Source organism: Hirundo rustica, chromosome 10 (assembly GCF_015227805.2).
Source record: "Hirundo rustica isolate bHirRus1 chromosome 10, bHirRus1.pri.v3, whole genome shotgun sequence".
In the NCBI taxonomy this organism is placed as follows: Eukaryota; Metazoa; Chordata; class Aves; order Passeriformes; family Hirundinidae; genus Hirundo; species Hirundo rustica.
Genome location: NC_053459.1, coordinates 21,825,815 through 21,842,191, shown reverse-complemented (window position 1 = coordinate 21,842,191; position 16,377 = coordinate 21,825,815). Strand labels below are relative to the sequence as shown.

The 16,377-nt window shown below is 44.5% G+C and overlaps 1 protein-coding gene across 6 annotated transcripts in view; it reads right to left on the bottom strand.

Annotated features, from left to right (window-relative positions):
* The window catches only part of PHC3 (polyhomeotic homolog 3), a 29,064-nt gene extending 16,174 nt beyond the window's left edge, over positions 1 to 12,890 (bottom strand). The window contains exons 1-9 of one of the 6 annotated variants that reach the window (XM_040074039.1): positions 12,838 to 12,890; positions 9,887 to 10,034; positions 8,982 to 9,140; positions 7,487 to 7,564; positions 5,806 to 5,964; positions 5,267 to 5,365; positions 3,930 to 4,164; positions 1,621 to 2,495; positions 61 to 211 (exon numbers count right to left, since the gene is read on the bottom strand). In XM_040074039.1, the coding sequence (XP_039929973.1) occupies positions 61 to 211; positions 1,621 to 2,495; positions 3,930 to 4,164; positions 5,267 to 5,365; positions 5,806 to 5,964; positions 7,487 to 7,564; positions 8,982 to 9,140; positions 9,887 to 10,012 (1,882 nt within the window). In that variant the 5' untranslated portion in view covers positions 10,013 to 10,034; positions 12,838 to 12,890. The remainder of the gene's footprint in view (positions 1 to 60; positions 212 to 1,620; positions 2,496 to 3,929; positions 4,165 to 5,266; positions 5,366 to 5,805; positions 5,965 to 7,486; positions 7,565 to 8,981; positions 9,141 to 9,886; positions 10,035 to 12,837) is intronic. The other 5 variants (XM_040074040.1, XM_040074041.1, XM_040074042.1 and 2 more) reach the window with 5 other exon arrangements.
* Positions 12,891 to 16,377: the final 3,487 nt, after the last annotated feature.

The following is a 16,377-nucleotide window of genomic DNA, read 5'->3' as shown; positions in this document are numbered from 1 at the left end:
ATTAATTACCTACACAAATCACAAAACCAAAAGCTATCCTAGTCTGGCATTTGTCCTCACCTGACAAAGGATCTTCTGAATTGAGAGCCTCTCCATTGCCCAAGGTTATGGCTGGTGGGGACAAGGTGGGTGGTGTAGGTGTCCTTGCCAAGTGGACACAATCTGAGTCCTCGGGCATCTCCTCTTCACACACATTCTCCACTTGGTAAATCTGCATCCAACAAACTATTGCTTTAGAGAGATTTCCATTCTACCTTAACACCTTAAAAGAGTTGCATAAATACAGTTTTAAAAATAAATTACAAGTTCAAATACGTTAATCTATTAATAAAATACTAGTTCCCAAAATGCATACCAAACAATGAACTCAGGACATCACAATATCTATGACAGTAAAATCAAAGTATTGTTACAAACAGCAACACAAAGAAGCACAGTTCTCCAACCAGAGCCAAGCAGAGAACTTGACTTATTCAGTATCTTATGTGCACAGCTTACTGTTACTTGTATTTACACATAAATTTGATGTTATTTAAATACATCTGCAAAATGCAAGTTTAATGACAAGTCTGCAAATTGTTTTATCTTATACAGCAGTATAATCAAGCTGAGTACTTCAGAAGAGTACACCAAGACTATCAAGCACTAGTGGTTATGAGAGATTTTAAGGTCTTTCCCTCAAAAGTATTGAAATAAATTTACATAAATTCCTGACAGTCAGTTTAGCGGATTAAAATGTAAAACACTGTCAAAAGCAAACCTGGATCCTATTCTTTTGCCCAATTTCTCCATGAAGTACCAAAGTTGAGATTATTACCCTCTTAAAATAAATTGAAAATTAACAGCACACCTCCTTCCTTAACCTGTTGATAGCCTCAAAAAAGCCTACAAGAGCTGCTGATTCTTTTGCTCAACTTAATCTCATTAGCATTTTACTACTAAAACCCAATGCCACCTTAAATGTCACCCTTATTTGCATATCATTTTATTTTCCTGATTTTAATCCAGTGATTGAAGGCAAAACCTTCAATTACCAACTACAGACATCTGAGACAAACGCTGAACCAAATAAATGGTGGTGATGGGAATTGCCAAAACAGCATCAAAATTCTCCTGTTCTTTTATGAAGAGGACATTTTTAATGTTAATACAAAAGTAATTATCCAGAAACCTATAATCTTAATAACCTGATATACACCTTTCACCTAGTAGAGATTGTGCTCGTAATCAAAATCTATTTGTGCTGAGGTAAAAGTTTACAGTCCTCACGTCACATTTACCAAAATTCTTTATGTAAGCATTGTCATATATTTACTTACTTTTTTTTTAAACTTCAAATACATTGTCATTTTATTAAGAAACAAGATTTTAGGTCTTAAATTTACACTGTCACGATTCCTGGTCGATATTCTTGACTGATGATCCATTACAAAAAGCCAACAAAAAAAACCCCAAACCAAAACATGAAACAGAAGAAAAATGCCTGTCGTTTTCTTAAAGCTCAGTTCTGTATTCAATAGGTTTCTTGTCCTCTGTCTAACACCTGATTTAGGTCCCTTTGAAGTCAATGGCCCAGACTCACACCAGGGAAAGAATAAAGGACGCAATGTTATCACTCACCACTGGAGTTTCAATCGGAACTGACGGCTGCACCTGCAGATTTACCGCGACGGTCTGTGGCGGTGGAAGAGTTTGAAATGGCAGCTGGACCAAAGCCTCTGCAGCAGGAAGCTCTTCCTCAGAAACCAAAGTGTTTTGAACCAAAACCTGGCCCTGGGACAGAATTTCAGGCTGCACTTGTAAAGACTGCACGGACTGCAGGGGTAGCGGTTGAATCTGGGTTGAGGACGCCGAGAGCTGAGGCGGAGCCGCCAGAGGGATGGGAGCGGATTGCAGGGCCGGGTACTGCTGGTGCGGCGCGGAGGACACGAGCTGCTGGCCCGGGGAAACCAAGGCGGGCGGCTCCACGGCCCCGATGTGCACGGCGGACGAGGGCGGGAGCGGCAGGTGCGGGCCGAGGCCGAGCGGCTGCGGTGGCCGCACGGGGCTGGCGGCAGCCGCCTGCGCAGCGGCCGGCTCGGGCTGCAGAGCCGCCGGCACCAGGGAGCTGGCCTGCGACTGGATAAGGGCTTGAGGGTGAATAATTATGGTGGGTGACTGACTCGGGGAGTGCGACGGCGGAGGGGACACCACCACTGACTGCTGAGCGGACTGGGATGGGGTAGGAGAGAGCGTGAGAGGCGGAGGGTGGATGTGGAGAGGGGAGCAGTGGGACTGGACGCCGCCGGGAGCAGGAGGCAGCGCATGGCTGGGGAGGGGCAGACAGTGCTGGGATGGAGGAGGTTCCGGGCCCGGAGGAGTCTGAAGTGCAATCGGCTGGACTTGCTGCTGCTGCTGCAGGATCAGCTGATGATGGGAAATCTTTGGAGGTGGCGAATGAAGTGGGATCTGCTGATGTTTTACTAGAGAATGAGGTTGTAATGGAGAATATGAAGCTGTGAGGGAAGGGTAAAAAAGGGACAATTAGTACTTATTTCTTCAAGTTCTGAAAATATTATAAAATACCTCAAAATTCTCACTTTAAAGATCAGCACAATGTTTTTAACACTTCCAATATTTGTTTTAAAACGTCTTCTTTGACAGCACAGAGAACACAAAAACGATTTATTAGGGGAGTATATCAATTTCCAAAGCAAAATGCAGCAGTGAATAAATTAATATGGCCATGCTTTTTACATATACATACTTTCTATAAAGAAGTATCTAAATCTTATCTTTTTGCTGCTATGTCTAAGATTATTGCTGACCCAGCCTTATTTAAGAATTTCACACAACTTTAAATGGATTTAACCTTTGCTTTGAAACAGACTGGAAGAGAAATGATAAGCACAACAGGATTTGCTGATAACTGTTAAGTTAAACTTTAGATACTATCATGTTAAGAGACTAAATCAAATTCCAAGAGTTTAGTATAAATTTAAACCACTGAAAGCATTTGCCTGACCTTGAACACAGCAACTGAGAGGCACAAACCTAAAAGCAGCACAGCTTTCAGAGGAATCACATCACCTTGAAGTGAACCAGTGACTCACCAGTCATTTCTTACAGCACACACACTTTCCTCCACACGCAAACCTCTTCCTGCTTTGTCTTGTCCACTTGGGAAACAACTCATTTATGTAGGTTTTTTGATTTGTTCTGCTACTAAGGATAGGGGATTTTTCTTACCAATGTGAGTTCTGAGAGCATTAGGGCTCAACACCTCCAGAATGTCTGCCTCCAAGTCCCACTCTTTCTCTAAAAGCTGTCATTGAGCCAAGCTACATTCCACAGAATTCAGATCAGTTGTCTAGACTACCATCACTTTTTCAAAGTAAGAAAGCTAAGATGCAAATATGCTGCATGCAGTTCAAGTGCCTCTCTAACCAAGTGCAGGCTATTTTGATTTATCTCTGTACAAAATACTAACATTCTGAGCATTGTTACCTATGGGTTTATAAAGGTACTTGATATAAGAACATTCTCATGACACAGACAACACAGAAAAAAGAAACAAACTACGAATAAAATGCATTTAGATGGGAATGAGGTATTTGAGGTGGTTTCAGCCCACATTTTGCTGCCCAGAGATGGGATGGCACGTCCTGACAACAAACATACAGAGAGACCAGGAATGAGAATCATGTTTGTGCTGTGACTCAACAGGGTATTGCAGTTCCTATATTGCGCTTCTATTGTGATTTAAGAACATTCCTGCCTCTGCTTAATCAAAATCCTGTGCAACATCCAATAACAAACAAATAAGTGAATTTACTAATAAAATTTGAACTCTGTTCATGTGGAATTGTCTATAATACCATAGAGAGCACTGAACTCGGACAGAGCTGTGATATACTAACGAGTTTCCTACAGCTCCACATTGATCCCACCTGGTGTAATTAAGTGGTGTATGCTGGATGTCCGTGTGACCGGCGTGCTCCGACACTCCGGAGCGGGGCTCTCGCCTTTCCTATTGCTTTCTGAGGGATCTGGCTGGCTGCCCTTGGAGCTGCTGACAGCTTTACTGGCGCACAGGGACTGAGTTTGACTGCTGCTCTTTGGTGGGCCATTCTGCGAACTTGACAACACACCCAGCTTCTGACTGCGCAACGTCAAGTTCTGAACCTGGGAAATGAGCAAAACATGAAAAGATCTAAACACTATAAATAGCTATGATAAATATCAGGCAAAAACAGCAAAAAAATTACATTTTGTAATGGTTGTGATCCCAAGAAACTAAAAATCTGCATATCAAAGTATCTTTAAAGCCATAAAATTTAGAGAAGGATAGGCATCTTTATTACTTCAGTGATAAATACAGAAGTCTTTTTTCCCCTTATTGGATTTTTAAAAGAAATGGAAACTGTTAATTAATTTGAATTAGAAGTTTCATTTTTCTCTTTTATTGTGCCCTCAAAGTAAGTGACACAAGGCATCTTAAGCAAAGGCAATTTTATTTTTACAGACACTGAGGAAGTGCAGTGGTCTGTGAGTGATCTTCCAGACACCGACATAAACTTGGGTGGTCAGTGGGACCAGAGTCTTCTCTGCTGTCTGTGTGCTAACACCGAGACCTTTGTTTATAGATTAACTTCCAAATTAACCAATATTAACCTCCCTTCTCATCATGACACCTCCAATGTCACGTGAAACAAAAGGTTTGCTTTCTGAAATGTAAATCACTCAGGGATCATTTTCACTGAAGTCAGTTATACCACACCCAGATTCTGTACATAACGATCCCAGATCTCCAATCCTACGTGCTAAGCTAAAATGTCATTTTCAAGGATAATGCCTACCCTTGTAGCACTGATTTACATCATCTTTACATGAAAATGAGGACTAACTATTATCACTGCTCCCTATTTTGATAATCCCTTCCTCACTCAACAGTTAATACCTGTGTGGTGAACAGCCAGTTTACAGTTCACTTCTCACTGCTCTGTGTGTCACCACAGGGCGCATTCAAACCCAAGACAACAGTGCTTGCTTCGTCACTGGCAGGCAGGAGGCATTTGCTGCCATCCTGCCCCAGTGAGGGCAAATCCTTCAGCACACCTTCACAGGTAAGGTGACACAGCTGCAGCTTGGCAGAGCCACACCAGCAGCTCATCTGCTCTCTGGTCTGGGGTGAAAGTAAAGCAAGAAAAACTAAAGCACATTTCTTTATTTTTCAGTTTTGTCCCACTCGATGGAGCAGACTTTTAGTAAGTTTACACAAGCTCACCTGAGTAGCTGCAGACTGACAGGAAGATGAGGTGGATGAGGAGACAACAGGAATGTCAGACTGGACAGCAGCCACAGTGGTCGCAGGAGTAAAAATAAGCTGTTAAGCAAGAAAAAAATACACAGTAACAGACTGAAATTTTTAAAATCTGTGAAAGAAATGCAATATCTTAAAGAGATACATAACTTACATGTACTTATGTACAGCTTGCATGATTTACTTTTTTACTTATAAATTAATTTATTTAAAGAACCATTGATCATGGTAATCTTAGTAGAGAAAGAAAATAATGGAGAATAGAAACAAAGAAAAGAATCATGTAAACCAAATATAATAATATATTTGTTCCACACATTGAGAAAAATCTTTGAGATTAATAAACACATCAAGGAACTTTCATACAAGCACTTAAGAGGACTTTTCCTTCAATACTACAAATTAGTGAAAATAAAAAACAATATATTTAAGAAAGAGAGCTTAGATCTTCCAATAGGGACAGACCAAAGCCAAAAATTGCAAGGACTGTAATCAAAACCTACCATCTGAGCTCGCAGATACATTTGAGCCTGGCTGGCACTCAGGGTGGGAGAGGTGCTGCCCAGCAACATCGTCTGTTGGGTGATGCTGCTGCTGGTGGTGTTGGAGGTCTGAGAACGGCTTATTATCTGTGCAGGTGTAGGAGAGGTGGAGAGGTTAATCTAAGGAAACAAAAATATTGCTTCTGTCATGGAAATTCCATCACCCTAGGGTCTAAAGCCAGAAAAGCCCTTGACAAAAATGGCAGGGGCAGTTGGAATCTCTGAACTGTGAAGATATCAGAAGATATATTGAGCCAATCATCACAAAATTGGATTCTGGCAAGACTGCATATTTTTATTCTTAAACTGCAAGCAACAACTTTGCAGGAAATAAAAATTAGCAGTTAAGAGTATAAACAATGATATGAAGTCTCAAAAATATGCCTCATAGAAATACACATTTACTAAATATGTAGAATGAGATTTCAATACTTTAGGAAAAACACCTGAACTTCAATATTTAATATCTTCAAATGCTTATATTAACTGCATGGACCAGTCTCTCCTATTATGCAACCTGATCAGGACACTTCTTTGTGCCACCACTTAATGGACTTTCAATCCTCATTTCACATATGCACACTGAAAAATTACTGAAGACTAAAACATTCTCCAATTTCATATTAAATGCTCCTCAAGAACCACTCTAGCATTTTCTTTGAAAAAAAAGGAAGCTGTTGTGTCTTTGCTTTTTCTTTTTTTTCTTTAACCAGTCTAACAGAGTTAAGTGCCCAGCTCTTTTTTCATCACTTACTTAAAAGATTTCCTTGGAAAACCCCAGACCAATTATGATGTTAGTTTAACATCAGACATCTTAATAGACTTTCCCTCAGAAATTTAATGAATAAATGGTTTTACTTCTAACAACTGTAAGCCAAGCTATGAGAGCTTAAAAAAATACACACTTAAATCACTGAAGCTATGCACTGGAGTCATGAACAGCTTGAGGGTGTGATTAATAAGCAGGATGTCTGCAGGACTAACAAATCCTACTTCAGACAACTGTAAAACTGTACAGAAGAGACTGTGCATGTCTGACAATGGCACTTAAAGAAATACAGCATGAACTGAACACAGAGCCGCTCACAACTGAAACCTGAGCACATGCCTAAAATATGGGAAGTGAAACTGCAAAAAAGATGAATGATAAAAGATGATAATCAATAAAAGAATGACTGCTATAAACATTTAATCAGTTTCATAAATATATACGAGCATTGACTTGGATCCTTTAGATTTTGTGCTATTTAGTCCCTGATACACAATTATGATTTTCACCTATGGTAGTGCCCTGAATAAAGAAACTGACGTAGAAAATCCAGTAAGAAATCATGTAAGAGATGAGAGCTCAGGGAGTGATTTCTGCAGGAGTCTGAACAGCCACTGGTGCTTGTGGAGCGAGCAGCTGCTCCTCAGAGCACCAAGAGGGGTCTGGGACTGGAGAAGCCAACACTGGCCACCAGCAATCACACACAGCACCCAGCACTTACTACAGAGTCGCCATACTACTGTTCACTGTGTCTGTAGTATTAATTTTAACAATACAACCTGAAAGGCTGGTAACATTCCCTGGTTTTCCCTAGAGCCACAGAACAACCAAGCAGGGTTGGGAATGGAGGGAGGGCTTGGTGCAGTTACGTACCGAGGTCTGCGACATGCTCGACTGCTGAGTGACACTCCCAGTGGGGGAAGTACATTGCCTCCCACCTGACAGGCTTGCCTAAATAGCAAGAATATGTGTCAAATAGTGAAATCAGAAAGTGCTTAAGTGATGTTCATTTTATTGCATAAACCATCAGAAACAGCCCTCTCTGCCTTTATCTTTCTCTGAGTTCCCAGTAAGGTGCTTTACTCGGTGGAAATAGTTTTCCAGCAAAGGGCACTCTGCACTATGGAATGCTGCCTGCAAAGTGCTAAATTCCTTGAAGTCCTACCAAATTTCAGGTATAATTCTTTCAGATCAAGACCTGAAGAAAAATGATCAGAGGTAAAGTCTGCCAAATTGCTAATGATGGAGCTAATTGATCACCTCACTGCCTATGGTGCTCAGAACTTAAAATGAGATATCATAAAAAACTGTCATTATTAAAACTCACGTCATAATTTTATTGTGATTAGAATCTTCTAAAAAATAAAACAAACTTTATAAATGCTGTAAAGAACAGCCTCAAATTCTGGAATAGTAACTTATGTATGCACATCTAGTGTCTATCCCAGGCTGCTATTCCAGCCCTTCAGGTGAGCATCAGGGACAGTGATTTAGGTTTCTGTAGGAACAGAACCACAACTTCTCAGCCTTTCCCAACCGGATTTTCTTTGCTCTGTCTCAGTAACTGTATATCCACAAGAAAACCATCACAACAAAAAAAAAGACAAATCAACATATTACCACAATCCAATGGAAAAAGTACAGAAGAAAAAGCCAGGAGCAAAAGTGAGTCAGTCTAGTTCTGACATCAAACAGCCATATCCCTGAGGGCTTTAACTCTATTTAGCACTTCCTTGTGTAAAATCATTAACAGACACCTCTCTCTGAAAGATCACATTCTCAATCTAAGGCCAACGGAGGTCAAAGGAAATCTTGTCACTGCTTTAATTCAAAATGGGTCTCCTCCAGTGAGCACTGATGTTAAAAACTATGTTTCAGATATGAAATGTCATTTACCTCCTACATTTTCACACTCAGGGTTGAAATTTAATTTTGCCATTACTTATAATGCAGCCAGATGTGAGGCAAAACACACTAAGATGCCAGACGTTCACTGTTTTTTATTTCACTAAGATACAATGCCATTCATTGCTTCCCCCACCAACTTTTAGAGAAAATCATGGGATGAAGATTGAAGTAATCTGTTTTTAATATTTATTTTATTACTGCTTGATGATTTACATGATGTATTATAATGTATGCAATAAAGCATGGAATGGTTGCCTACTGGAGCATCTATACCACTGGACAAAATCCTCCAAACAGTTTGGAGGATGATACAATTTAAAATAACAACATCATTAGAATATAAAAGTGAATTATCAGGGGGCATTAAGCTCAGGCACTTAAGCTGTTATTACGTTTCACAATGACTGCAGCCCTGCTCTACATAATACACAATTCTTTTTTCAGCAGTCTTCACTCTCACCTGTGGAACAGTTGCCAGACTCTGAAATTGGGTACTGCTTAAGTGCTGCTGCTGCAGAGCAGCAGTCTGCAGCATTAGATGCTGCTGTTGGGCTGCATACATCTGCTGGAGGTACTGAGCAGCTGAGCTAGGAGGACGATGCAAGGCCTGCTGAATAACCTGTGATGAATCAGTAGGTAATTAATTACAATTACAAAGCACGCACCATGCTGACATGATGTTGAAGTTTACCCTTACAAGGAAATACAACCAAATAAATTTTTTTCACGCCAATTACGTAACACTGAACTTGCTCCCTCACTGTTCTTGAACAAGTCACAGAGTGTTGTCAACATCAATATATTCCCGTTCTCAAGGACAGCCTGACAATACAGCGTCACCCCCAACATATCATCCCAGCCTCTCAGCTGCTTGTCAACACATCCTACATCATCCTCTGCTTTTTGAGAGATCAGAGTAGTGTGTGAGAAACCCAATTACCAAACACGACAAAATGGACTATACAGAGTTCAAGGAGACCTAATTTTGAGAACAGCAAGAGGGGGCTGGATCCCAAGCAGCACTCACACCCACACAAATACCTTGGATCCCTCCAATGTCAGTCAAACAAACAGCTTTATTTTGCAAAGGTTTATGTTAATAATCTGCACCCTCAGCGAACGGTGAACTAACCAAACCTTCTATTATAGCATTTCCCCCTTCCTTATCTGGGAGACAGGCCTACCCTGAACTACCCTTAAGTGGTCTGAGACCCTCCAGTAAACACCTCCTGAAAACCAGCAGTCCAGCTACTGAGAAAGACAACAGCAGTTAAGAATGAAAGGTTAATCCTGTGTAAAGTACTGCAGAGTGCCTGTGTTTAGAGCTCTGTACAGGACAGGGAGGAAGCCCCCAGAGGCCAGTACCTGGACAGCATGTCTGTCAGAGCCGCTGTAGACAGAGATCTGGGGCAGCGGCGTGCGGGAAGTGGAGGTGGTGGTGACGGTGGTTGTGGATGCAGAACACGTCGTTGTGTTGGGTTCATTCTCCATAGCTGTGCAGCCTTTGTCCAGCCTGGCAGGAGTGACACAAAAGTGGTTCACAAGCAAGGCCAGAACACGCCGATTTTAATGCAAAAAAAATATGTTTTGCTGAGACAGAAGAATGGATGCTTTACAAAAGGTAAGTTTCACAGAATCATGGAATAGTTTGGGTTGGAAGGACCTTAAAGACCATCTCATCCCACCCCCTGCCAAGGCAGAGTCACCTTTCAATACACCAGCTTGCTTCAAGGCCCATCCAACCTGGCCTTGAACACTGGCAGAGATGGGGCAGCCACAGTCTCTATGGGAAACCTGTGCCAGGGCCTCACCAACCCTATAGTAAAGAATTTCTTAATATCTAATCTTAGTTTGTAGCATTTGCTATTACTTGATGCAATCTCTTGAGAGATGTAGTTATATTCTTCTAAGACCCATCAAAAGTAGCAGTAAAGAACCGATTTAGGAATACATAAAAGGTTCCCAGCCAGCTACACAGGACCAGCACCACCTCCCTCACCCCCACAGCCCAGGACTGAAAATGCTGGCTGACCCCAGAGACTGAGCAAAGCCTGCTCTTGGCAGAAATCAGCAGTGAAATGCTGTTTGGGGAGAGAGGGAAAGGATACAGGAAAAAGCCCTTTTAACAGTAAGACCTCACACAATACAGCAAGAACCAAAGAAGAAACTAGCCATTTAAGCACCTCAAATGATCCTCCCCAGCCTTATGTGACTTCCCTCTGTTGCAGAGCACAAAATGTCATCTTCATAACTGAAATGAATCACAAACCTCAGTATATGTTTATGGGGGTGTTTAGTGCAGTTTCTTTTTCAGTCTTTGTATTACGATTAACAGGCAATCGCGTAGTAGCTGATTATTGCTTTCCAAAGGATGCCAGAAAAAGGGAGGGCTGAGAAGATGTGTTTCGTTCTTACCATAAAGAGGGGCTCAGAGAAATAATCAGAGAGCTGCAACGTACTAGAAAAAAAAGCAGCTTTGCCAAGTTCTTAACAAACCGCCCATTGGATGCTGCATCCAATGGGAATGTAATCAGGAGTTTCTACTCACACAGCTGGAAGCAGAACAGGACACTGCCAGGCTGTCACCCTCACCTCCCAAAACACAACTACTCTGCAGAAGGCTGCACGTGATGCTGCAGTTCCTGGCAACCTGCAACAACTAAACTGTAAAACATACATGGTCACCTAAAGACCTCCTGCCTACCCTTGTATTGGACACTTGCATGGACTCTGCCATCAAAGAAAATTCATGGCAATCAAGGATGCTTTAAAAGCAGAGATCCCTGCTTTTAGAACTGAAGATAAAATATGATTAGTTAAAAATGCAGGTCTGTTGTGCATTACTGATGCCACTTTTGTACCTACATCAGGGCACACATGGTTCCCGCTCCAACTGGAATAAACCCAGCATCGTATCTAAAACCACTTTACATTAATTTCACATAATGAATATCTTAAAAATAAAATCTTGTCTCCTTCAGTGGGCATTAAAAGCACCTCAAAATATTTACACCTACAACTTGTATAGCTAGTTTTTGCAGAGTTATGCAACCAGTTAAATTGGCTTTAAACATTAGATATCTCATTTCCTTCATTCTCAGCCACACTTTTGATGTGTTATAAGCAAGATGTGCAACATATCCCAGTTAGTAACTATTCCATCGCAAGTTTACTCCATGAGAGCTGTTAATCCCTTCGCCCATAATTATTCCAGAAATAATACTGTCGTTGCTCAGGTTGTTCTCACAAATGATGTACAATGAATAAAGGATGTACAATGAAAAAAGGACGTACAGTAAGGAGCTCCTAAATCTTTGCTCAGCATCTCCATCTCTCCTCTGACACCTCACTTCACACAGGCATCAGATGCTAACTTGTAAGAAAATTAATTTTGTTTAATGGTGAAGACCTTGCAATGATGCTCCCTGAGCAACTTTAACTCAAAACAATCTCCGTAATGCAAAGTAAATTTTAGAAAACACACTCACTTGAAACAACCACTATGCATTTAAGTGAGCCCAAAATACAAAGCAGAACAAAACAAAACTGTATTGAAAATATCTATTTATTCAAGCAGTAACAGTACAAGACACCACATAACTTCAAGTTACATTGTGCATAAGGTAAATATTCCAAAGTTTGGTTTCTTTATCTTTCTTAGTCAAAGCAACCACCTGAACTAAAAAAGTACCTGCTATTCTATACCAATTAACAAACTACCCTCACAGTGAGCACACGAATGCCATTACTCACGCTTTGGAAAGTTTCGGTAAATACCATGGTAATAGCAAACCCTGCTGACAACCCACAACCACAACCATCCACAACCACATGGTTTATTCTTTTTTCTTTTCTTTTTTTTTTTTTTTTCAATTGACAACCTCTCCCCGCAACTCCAAGGGGAAAAAAAATCACAAAAAAACCCAAACTAAAGGAAAATTTCCTCCAAGCCTATCCCCTACAGGCATTTCGGTATTTGACAGAGGGCTCCGAAACAATAATAAAATAACAACAATAACGAAGGCATGCTCTGTGGGAATACACCCCACAGCACGCGGAGCTCCGGCCCCGCGCTGAGGGGCCCCGGTGTCCCCTCGCCGGCCGCCCCCTCCCAGGCCAGGCTGACCCACCCTCAGCCCCCGCCTCGCCCAGCCCGGCCCCGCCACCGCCCCCTCAGGAGAGCAAAGGCGGGCGGGCGGGAGGGGCCGGCCCGGCGCCGGGGCGCGGTCAGGGCGCGGGTTCCCCGCCCCCGCCGCCCGGCCGGGGCCCCGCGGCTGCCGCTGCCCGCGCTCCGCGCGCCCCGCCGGGACACTCGCCTGAGACGCGCCGCTCAAGGCGCCGCTGCCGCCGCCGCCATTTTCTCGCCTCCCTCACGGGGGAGGTGCCGCGCGCGCGCGGGGCGCGGCCGCCGCCGCGCACGTGACGGGAGCCGCCGCCATGTTGGCGGCACCCGTGAGGGGCCGGGGCTGAGGGAGACCCGCGGCGGGGCCGGGGGATTGAAATATGCGATGCTTTCAGTGCAAATAACATATCGGTTTCTATTTGTAACAAAACAGGGAGTCTCTTTCAAGTGCCTCCTACATTTAGCAGCTGTTGCTTAGACACTCGCCACTGCATCCATCCTATGGATGGAAAGCATCTCAGCTTTCTTTTCTGAGGCTCCGCTTGCTTTCTTCCACCCTTCCTGCCACTCACCAGCTCCAAGCACTGTGTGAATATGAGTTAAAGTAATTACCTCCGGTCTCTCTTGCATCATGCTTCATTGTTTTAGCACCTGATACATACGCACCTACAAATCTTTGTACTATAAATACAGGAAGCCTGTATCTGGATTACTATAGGAGGGGTCTTCAGGCTAAATCCTCGGTGACTACTATGCCTGAGAGAGTCCCAAGTGTCTGGACAACGCATTCAGGCACATGGTGTGGCTCTCAGAGATGTTCTGTGGAAGGTTAAAAGCTAGACTTGATGATTCTGATATTCCTTAGGCAATCACCACAGGAGCCAGGTTGGGGGATCCCCATGGAAGGGTCAGGGATGTGGGGGCTACACAAGGGGATCCCAGAATGGACTTTTGGAATTCCATTTGGAATGGAAGTCCATTTGATGCAAACTGCACAGAGAGGTGGTGGAGTCCCCATCCCTGGAGGTGTTCAAGGAACAACTGGACATGACACTCCGTGCTCTGTTCTGGTTGAGAAGGTGGGGATTGATCAAAAGTTGGGAATCGATGATCTCAGAGGTCTTTTCCAGCCTAAATGATTCTTTGGTTCTAAGAAGGGGGGAAATTGCCAGATATCTTACAGCTAGTTGGGACAGCTAAGTTCTTTGCAAAGAAAAGAGACTCAGGAAGTGTCTAACAAAACTCAAATACCTGCCAAGGCATTAGAGATGAGCTTAAACTGTTGACAGGTGATGCAGCCGCACTGAGCATGGGTGGGATGCCTGTGACAAGTAGTGACAATTCCACAGGTGTAATGAGGATGCCTCATTTCTATAAAAGATGACATAATTCAGAGGAGGAAGTCTTGATCAACGTAAGAGTGAGCTGAGATTCACCAAGGTACATCCTGTTGTACAAATGGGATTTAAGACTCTTGAGGATGCTAGGTGGAGGAAATAACTTGTTTCTGACTTAAAAAAACCCCTCAACCCCTGCAGGAAAGGCAGGTAGCATGACAAAAAATTGTACTTTGTAACCATAATGAAGGTAAACAGTAAATAATCAGTTATTTATTTATATCACAATATAAATATCACAGGCACCAGGAAGAACCAAGTGTGTTGACTGGAAAGTGCAGATCTCATGTAACAAAAAGCCGAACTCCATGATGCTCCACTACAAGCACCCAGATGTGATGCTGACTGGAGGAGGCAGTGGGGAAAAGGAATTGTTTTACCAGAATTGAAGAAACCAAAGGTTGTCGTTTTCTTAGGACTGCTGGAAGCATCAATCTGTTCAGGAAGTCCTGGGCAACAAATGTGTGCTGTCAAAAAAGCTATGGATGTTAAAAAGGCAAAACTGGGAGCTAATACTCCTTGCGGTGATAAGGTGGCTTATGATTTGCAGCTTTAAAAAAATACCTCTTGGTAATCACCCTGCTTCACCTCCGTAGCTGTAACACATCTTTCATGTTACTTTCCTTAAAAATATCTCAGCCATTTGATAAAAGGGAATAAAAGCTTCGCCTGAAATGAACACATTGTCTTGTGGGCAGTGCACATTGCAGGGAGTCTTCAGAATTCCCAGGGAAAACGCTTTGGTCAGCAGTTGTTATAAGGAACACACTGCCATTGCCTCTGAACAGCTCCTGTTGCCCTTCAGCTCTGTGCCTGCTGCTAAAGGGCAGTGTGCTGCTTTTGCCGTGGATTTGTATTAAAGTCCTGAATTTTCTGTCACCTCCCAAACTGGGTTGGCATCAACCACAACAGCAGAGGAGTCGTGTGAACGGATTGTAAAGGCCCATAGATGTGTCTGGTGCTGTTTTTCCTAATACTGGGATGGGTGGGTTCGGTTTTATGTAACAGCTCAGATGGAGAGCTTGGTCCATGGGTGGACAGCATCCTAAGAACTACCACTATTGTCATCTGTTTCTTTCAGCCTTAGAACAAGGACAGTTGCAGAATGGTTGGGAATGGAAGGGCCTCAGATGCCATCCACCTCCAACCCCAGCCATAGGCACGGACACCTTCCACTAGAGCAGGTGCTCCAAGCCCTGTCCAACCTGGTGAGTCTGGAACACTTCCAGGGATGGGGCAGCCACAGCTTCTCTGGTTAATGTGTGTCGGGGCCTCATCACTGTCACTGGGAAGAATTTCTTCCTAATAGCCAATCTAAACGTTCTCTCTTTAAATTTAAAGCCATACTTTCTTGTTCGGTCATCCTTGTCGAAGTCCTCCGCCGGCTCTCTTGGAGACACCTTTGAGCATTGGAGGGGGCTCTAAGGTTTCCCTGGAGCCTTGCTTTCTCTAGGCTGAACAACCTCTCAGCCTGTCTCCAGAGCAGAGGACCCTCTCCTTTGCTTCCTCTGGACTCCCTCCAGGAGCAACGCATTCTTCTCCTAGTGGATGGACCAGACCTCAGAGCAGGACCGCAGCACTGTAGGTGTTCAGTATGAGCTGGAGAATCCGCTGCTGTCCACGTTGCTAGGGATCAACCCCATTGGTACGCGGGTAGAGCAAGTTTTCCTCCTTGGCTCCCTATCGCGGCAGCCTCCCGCGGCTGAGGCACCCCACAGTCCGCAACCCGCTCCGCTCCCGCCGCGCCGGCGCCACGGCCGCCCCGCAGCCCCGCCATGCTTCGCGCCGGGCCGTACCAAGTGCGGGGAGGGGAGAAACACACACCGCGGTGTCGCCCCCGTTCCAGATGCGGCGGCGGGAGTCGAGGGACCTGTGTGCGAGCTCGCACCCGCCTGACCGGGAGCGGCCGCTGCGGCGGCTCCGCTACGGGGCTGCCGGTTACCTGGCTGCCGCCGCCGCCGCTGCCCCCCCTCCGTTGCGGCGTGGAGCATCCCGCTCCACAGGTGTGCAGTCCCGTCGGAGAGAGCCCATGTAGAGCGCGGGGGGACACGCACGGGACTGACACCCGCGTCCCGAGGCGGCGGAGCTGCCGCCCGGCCGCTCTCGGGGCGGCTGCTCCGCCCCGCAGAGGGAAATCCTGCGCTGCCCTCCGGCGCCGCCCTGCGCAGCTCCGTGTTCCGTCTCAGCGCCGCTTCTGCGCGGTCTCCTCCCGTCCCCGCTCGTGGTGCCGCCCGGCGCGGGCGGGGCGCGCTGGAGGCGCGGGGGTCGCGCAGCCGCCGCCCCGGCCCGGCCCGACCCTGCGGCTCCCCCGCTCCGAGCCTGCGGCTCCCCCGGCC